The sequence below is a fragment of the Plecotus auritus genome (genome assembly GCF_963455305.1).
Source record: "Plecotus auritus genome assembly, chromosome: 7".
NCBI classification, from domain to species: domain Eukaryota; kingdom Metazoa; phylum Chordata; class Mammalia; order Chiroptera; family Vespertilionidae; genus Plecotus; species Plecotus auritus.
The window spans coordinates 48,706,767-48,714,162 of record NC_137774.1 but is presented as its reverse complement, the minus strand read 5'-3'; the positions used below and the strand labels follow the sequence as shown (position 1 = coordinate 48,714,162).

Below are 7,396 nucleotides of genomic sequence, written 5' to 3'. Positions count from 1 at the left end.
TCATGCACTGGGTGGGCGGGGCGGGGAGGCCCTCAGCCCAGCCTGCCCCCTCTCTCAGACTGGGAGCATCACCCCTCTGCTACAGCCACTGCCAGCCACCATAGCCGCCAAGGTGTTTTCATCAACACGGACTCCAGTCTCTTCACCATGAAAAAATGACAACTTTAGGCATTTTCAAGATGTGTCTTTCGTAGGATATGACATTTTTTTTTTTAATCCTCACCTGAGGCTATGCTTCCATTGATTTTTAGAGAGTGTGGAAGAGAGACAGGGAGAGACAGAGAGAAACATCAGTGTGAGAGGGACACTTTGATTGGTTGCCTCCTGCATGAGCCCTGACCTGGGCCCCGGCCAGGGAGGAGCCTGTAATCTAGGTACATGCCCTTGATCAGAACCAAACCCTGCGGTTGGCAGGCTGAGGCTCTATCCACTGAGCCAAACTGGATAGGGCAGGATATGACATTTCTTAGCCCCTCCAGCAGTGGACCTTCATTTTTTTCTCCAGGAGTGTGGTCGAAAAACCCTAGATCACCTTCTTGGATCCTTATTAACCAAGTTACCAAGAATACTGCAAGTGGCAGCATACAGGGAGCTTAGCCAATGAGCGGTCAGAAGAGGTGTTTACACTTGAACTTGTTTGGCTCAGTGGATAGAGCGTCGGCCTGCAGACTGAAGGGTCCCAGGTTTGATTCCTGTTAAGGGCCTGTACCTTGGTTGGGGGCACATCCCCAGTGGGGAGTGTGCAGGAGGCAGCTGATCGATGTTTCTCTCATTGCTGTTTCTGACAGTTTATCCCTCTCACTCTCTTCTGTAAAAAATCAATAAAATACTTTTTTTAAAAAAAGAAAAAAGGTGTTTCCTCTGCAGCCCATGTGCAGAGGATCCCCTGCTTTGTGTCCACTGGGCTAGGGAATGTGTCCCCGGCCGCCGGGAGCACGCCCCCAAGCCTGGCGGCCGTGCATTTGCTGTGTCCGCCGGGCTGGGGGGATGTGGACCTGGGCTGCTTGGCACAGCTGCCCCGCCCAGCGGCTGCTTGCGCTTGGTGCCTCTGGCCGCTTGTACCGGCACCCAGCCCACTTGGCACCCCTGGCCACTTGTCCCGGGACCCGGCCTGTTTGGTGCCGGTGCCCGTAGGCTACTCCTGGTGGGGGGCATTCTGGGACCCTGGCTGCTAAGGGCCTATGTGCTCTACAGGCTTGGAGCGGCCTGGGTCCCAAGGATGTTTCCAGGACCCAGGCTGCTTGGCACCCGCGTATCCAAATTAACCCGCAATCTTTGTTGGGTTAATTTGCATACTCACTCCTGATTGGCTGGTGGATGTCACAGAGGTATGGGCAATTTGCATCTTTCTCTTTTATTAGTGTAGATTTTGTAGGTATAAGGAAGAAATCAATAGTATTAATTTATAGTACTATCTAGAGTTTTATGAACACATGTATCTAACCTGCCCACTTGTCCTTGTCTTCAAAAGTTATGGGCCCCAATGTGTCCTGCTCCAGAGAGTGAGACTTCCACCTGGGTCCTCCCCTGGCCTGCTCTTATTTTACTGTTCTTGGTGTGAGCATCAGGGAGGAGGATGCTACTTAAGAGGATAGAGCTGAAAACACAACCTGTAGATAAGAAACTGCTAGTTGTTGGCAAACAATGGGAACTACATTCCTGGTTGATGAGAGGGGAGACCAGACTGAAGTTGGAATTCCTGGATTCCAGAGGCATTTGTTAACTCCCTTCTATCAGGAAGATGAGGAATAAGGCCTCTTTTTAGGGGATGCAGGAACCACAGGGCAGAAAGCAGGAAAATCAAGATGGAATAGGCATGAGATTCTGCAGATTTGTGGGATGGTGGGATTTTTATGCTTCTAAAAAATACTTAAATTTTTTTTATTGTTTTTAGAGAGAGAGGGAGAGAGAAAGAAACATCAGTCGCCTCCTGCATGCACCCTGGTCCAAACCAAACCCCCAACCTGGGCATGTGCCCTGACTGGGAATCTAACCAGCTACCTTTCAGTACATGGGCTGACACTTAGCCAACTGAGCCACACCTTTTTATGTTTTAAATCAGGAGCTCTCAAAGTGTGGTTCCCAGACTAGCAGCTTTGGCAAGTTGTTACTTATTGAACCATAAATTCTAAAGGGTGGGCCCAGCAATCTCTTTGTTAACAAGCCCTCCCAGAGGACTCTGATGCCTGCTCAATTCAGAAATGTCTCTGCACAATATGTGGGAGCAGAGATTCTGAAAGGGATACTGGGCCCTCCTAGACTCTTCTTACCAAAGAAGCCTCGCCATAGAGTTCTTTAAAACACTAAAACTGTGGAACTCCTTGAGCTCCCAGTGAAAATTCATTCCACAGAGTAAATTCTCGGAAGCTTTACTACCGTGTGTTCCCGAAAATAAGACATCCTCAAAAAATAAGACCTACTTACAGGTTTCCTTCTGAGTGAAATATAAGGCATCCCCTGAAAATAAGGCCCCCAGTCTCTGTCTCAGAATGAAAATTAATTTACCGTAAATTGGTCGCTAGGGCCGCCCCGACTGGCGTCTAGCAACCAGTGACGTTACGCGGAGTCCTGACGTCACTGCTGTGTGGAGGCGGAGTGGAGGTCGGAGTGAGCGGTGAGCGCGGGGCGGGAGAGAGGAGGAGACTTTCGCAGATGCGTGTAGAAGAACAGGAGGATTAGAGCGGATGGGACGTGGCGAAGGTGGTGAGTGCTGGTCTGTCTCTGGTGACACTACCTGATGCTCGCGGCCGCCTTCATGATGACTGAAGGTTCTCAGTCAGTGGCAGACCCTGCTCCAGCCCAGATCCAGGCCCCAGCAAGCCCAGTGACAGTCCCCAGGCAGGCCCCAGGGGGTAAATGTCTGATAAAGGGGTAGGGGGCATGTCTGGTGAAGGTGTTCAGTGGCACAGGGGTGGGGGGAGGGGGATCACTTAAAATGACACAGGAGGATCAAAAGGGGTTACTAAAATGGTAATCCCCCCTCTGATTCTCCTGTGCCATTTTGATTCCCCCCTCTGGTCCCCCCCTGTGTCATTTTGAGTGATCCCCCTCCCCTCACCTTGATACCCCAATTCCTTTTTTTTTACCCCTAGAAATGAGCGCAAAAAGAAAAAGCTACTCCGTGGAGTACAAGAAAGGAATCGTGGAAGACTCTTGGGGCCAAAATCTTACTGCTTTCCGCAAAGAGAAGATGTTGAGTATCCGATTGGTCCGAAAATGGCAAGCAGAGTATGGTAACCTCATTGAACCAGTGAACAAGGGTAATGCTAAAAAGCGCAAGTGTGGATCAGGTCGGCAACCATTATTTTCCGAGCTGGAAGACCTGATCTGTGAATGGGTTGTTGACAGGAGAGCAAAGGCTTTGGTTGTGAATAGGGCTCAGATTCAAGAATTTGCCCTTGCAATGGCACCACAGTTTGACATAGCCCCCGAAGACTTCAAAGCATCACAACACTGGCTGGATAATTTCCTTCAGCGAAGTGAACTGTCTTTAAGAAGATCTACAACATTGTTTAGGTTGGAAGATACTCAAGTTATTAAGCGAGCACTTGCATTCAAGTCCTTTATTGATGATGCTGACTTCTCTAAATACAATTTTTCCAACATGATTGCTATGGATGAAACTGCAGTGTTTATGGGCCAATCATCTCAAACAACAATTGAACAGCGGGTTGCCTCCTTAGCGTACATTCCCTCCACTGCTTACGAAAGTGCACGTGTTTCCTGTATTTTGGCAATTCGTTTGGATGGCACTGAAATCCCACTTTTAATCATTTCTAAGGGCAAGAAGGAAAAGATTGAACGTGTTTTGGGCGTTTTTATTCCTGAAACTGAAAAAGCCTGGGCCACACAAGCAGTTATAAGGAAGTGGGTCGATTTAATGCTGCCGCTTATTATGTGAGGGAGCCAAAGAGGTCTGCTAGTCTGGGATGCAGCCAGCACTCACCGCGCTAAAGACATGAAGACATTTCTTCACGAAAGAAAAATAGATCAGATAATGATTCCCGCAGGAATGACGGCATATCTCCAGACTCTTGATATTGCAATAAACAAGCCATTCAAAGACAATTTGCGCATGGAAATTAATGACTACATTGAAAATAGAATGGAGAGAAATCAGCGTGGAAACTTTGTGAAACCTAAACTGCAAGAAGTTGTGACTTGGGTGAAGAATTCATGGGAGAAAATCACTGACAGTTGCATTGCAAATGCACTGCGAGCAGGCTACCTTGACAAGAAGTACTCATTTAAAGACAGTGCTATTGCTAAACATGAGAGATTTGGTCCACTGATTCTGAAAGAAATGGAGTCACAAGAAATTCACCAGGAAATTCAGGAGTTGGATTGTTATGATGATGTTCCAGAAGATGATGACATGATTGTCATTGGATAAATGAGTAAATTCTTGATACTGTAGGATTCACAGTTTGTCTGGTTTGTGTTGACAACTACCGTACTACCGTACCGTATACAGGTAATAAATTTCCTTTATTTTCTTTTATTTTTTATATATTTTTATTGATTTTTTACAGAGAAGAAGGAAGAGGGATAGAGAGTTAGAAACATCGATGAGAGAGAAACATCAATCAGCTGCCTCTTGCACACCCCCTACTGGGGATGTGCCCGCAACCAAGTTACGTGCCCTTGACCGGAATCGAACCTGGGACCTTTCAGTCCACAGGCTGATGCTCTATCCACTGAGCCAAACCGGTTTTGGCATTCCTTTATTTTCATTTAACAATAAATGTGTACCATATTCTTCTTCATGGAAAAATAAGACATCCCCTGGAAATAAGACCTAGCGTGTCTTTGGGGGCAAAAATTAATATAAGACACTGTCTTATTTTCGGGGAAACACGGTAGTAAGTGAAGGGTTTCTTCTTGGGTCCCTCCTGATGATCTGATGGATGACAGAGATACAGGAAACAGCCTATTATTCACAGTGTGTTCTTAGCAAATAGTAGGTGTTAGATAGAATGTATTGAATATGTGTGAATGTATGTGTGGATTATTCTCTAGAGTAGTGATCAGCAAAATATGGCCCACTGTTTTTGTAAAGAAAACTTTGCTGGACTGTGCCAGTCCCATTTGTTTCTGTATTCTCTGTGGCTGCTTTGGGGCTACAGTGGCAGAGTTGAGTAGTTGCAACCAAACTATATGCCCTGCAAAGCCTAAAATATTTACTATGATCCTTTACAGAAAATGTTTGGTGGCTCCTGGTCCAGAGTAATGTTTCTCAAACCATAGTGTGCAAACAAAGCACGTGGGGAGCTTGTTAAAGTGCAGACTGATTTAAGGGTGATGCCAACGATGCTCATCTGTGGAGTAGCTGGAAGCCAGAGTGTGGAGGTAGGTGCCCTGCAACAGCATCAGGGATCGTGCTTGTGGCTTGTTTCTCTTCGGCTCTTAAGGATAATTTATGACCCGGCACCTCAAAGCCTGGACCAGACACAGCTGGAGAATAAATCACTTTATTAGGGAAGGTTCAGTGTCAGGAAATGCCTCTCCCCTAGCTCCTAGGTCCACACTCTTCCAGATCACCTTCCCTTTAGGCATGTCTCAGGCTCGGCTCTGTGGGGTTAGTTCGGCTTTTTTTGGCCACACTCGGCTCTTCTGAAAAGAGCTAAGCCTAGCCCAGAAGAGTCGAGCCTATCTCTCTATTCCTGTAAGTAATCAAATGAAGAAAATATTCCTTAACAGAGCACAAGGCTAAAAAAATTGTACGGAATTGGGAGAGCTTATGATTTCTTGTCTTTCTATGTGTCTGTGATCACCCTCAGCCACTTGTCCCTCTGGGCAGTCTCCAGCCCAGCCTTGTTTTCTCAGTGGCTCTGCAGGAAGCTAATTCTGGAGAAGCAAAGCTACTCCAGCCAGAACCCACTTGGATGGGTTCTCCTTGGTCTTCAGGTTGAAAGTCCATACATAGGTGGGTCCCCGCTGACATGTCTTGTATACAGGACAAGAGTAAACACTGCGGCAATCTTGCTTGTCTGCAGGAATGGCCTTGATGAACACCACAGGCATGGGGGGTGTCAGATCCTTGAGCTTGGCCTCTGTAATGACCCCAGCCTGAGGACAAGAACGTGAGGAAAGCCATGTTAGATCAGAGTCAGAGCTCAGCCAGTTGCCTGCTCCCGCAGATCCAGGAGATGAGACTGGGAAGGGCTGGCTGCCTCTATGCCTTCCCCTCACAGGCTCTTTCAACAACCCACAGTGGGATGCATCTGATGCTGCTTTCTGGCCTAAATCACTTTTTGAAGGAGTGTTCCAAAAGCTGACATTTTTCATATACAAATTAATCCCTTTGAATCTACCTGAGTTTTATTTTTTGATTCATTCATTTCATAAGCATATTGAATGTAACTATTTGCCAGATGTCATGCTAGGTGCTGGGGTAAAGATGAGTAAGACACAACTATCAGCAAATGCTTTAGATTGTAAGGCTTTGGCTAAATCCTGTTCTAGTTTCTGATGTGACCTCATTCACCCTGTAGAGCATTTTGACTTTTTGAGCAGAGGAAGCTATGCTCCATCTTCATCCATGGAATAGGGATCAGAGCTGTTGCTTTTAACCACTCCCCTCCCTCTGCCAAGCCTGTGCTCTTTGCACCATCCCTGGTTGCCCCCAAATGGCTTGTCAGCCTCAAGGAAAGATTATCTAGGTCAAAAGATTCAGGAACATCCCTTTTAGTAAGCATACTTTATGGGAGGCAGTGTGTTTTTAACCAGCTCACAGAGGGTGTCCCGTGGCTCATCCCAGGACTTACCTGTGTATCCCAGCGAGCACCTTCCATGAAGAGGCCATGGACATAGGCTCCTTCCCGAGGAGGGCTTCTGAAGTCCTCTCGATTCTTCTTCGTCACATCACATTGCAGGGCCATCTGGTCTAGTGGCCATTCATTCTTGCGGGCCATGGACTGCATTATGGCAGTCAGGAAGGACTGGGGGTTGAAGAAGCCTGTCAGCCACACCGTGGAGGGCATTGCAAAGTCGCCTACCCAAGCCTCCAACTCCTTGATTCGGCTGAGGAGGTCCAAAAACCAGACGGCCAGGCCTGCTGTGGAAGGGTAGGCTCGTCTGGCCCAGGGCTCTGGCACGGTGTCTAGGTACAGGTTGTTCTCTAAGTTCTCCATGTCACTGGTCATGGTCAGCTCCCCCTGAAGACAAAGAATGAGAGGAGAAAGTGAGGGGGCAGCAAGTCTCTGCAAACAGCCAGCCTTAGGGATTTCTGGCTCACAGCCCTCAGAAAGACAGGAGGAGACTCCAGGGGTGGGTGACACAATGATTGTCCCATCTAGTACTTGATTTGCAAGGTTTGTCTCATCCAAGGCTGGTCCTTTAAAACTCTCCCTGCTCCAGTTACATCCAGTCTACACCTATCTACTAGTAGTAGTGG

At 47.4% G+C, this 7,396-nt stretch overlaps 1 protein-coding gene across 1 annotated transcript in view; it reads right to left on the bottom strand.

Annotated features, from left to right (window-relative positions):
* Positions 1-5,650: 5,650 nt before the first annotated feature.
* Positions 5,651-7,396, bottom strand: part of DNAH9 (dynein axonemal heavy chain 9) — a 362,400-nt gene continuing 360,654 nt past the window's right edge. Inside the window, exons 68-69 of the mRNA XM_080680625.1 lie at positions 6,768-7,157; positions 5,651-6,069 (exon numbers count right to left, since the gene is read on the bottom strand). Of these exons, the coding sequence (XP_080536751.1) occupies positions 5,842-6,069; positions 6,768-7,157 (618 nt within the window). The 3' untranslated portion in view covers positions 5,651-5,841. The remainder of the gene's footprint in view (positions 6,070-6,767; positions 7,158-7,396) is intronic.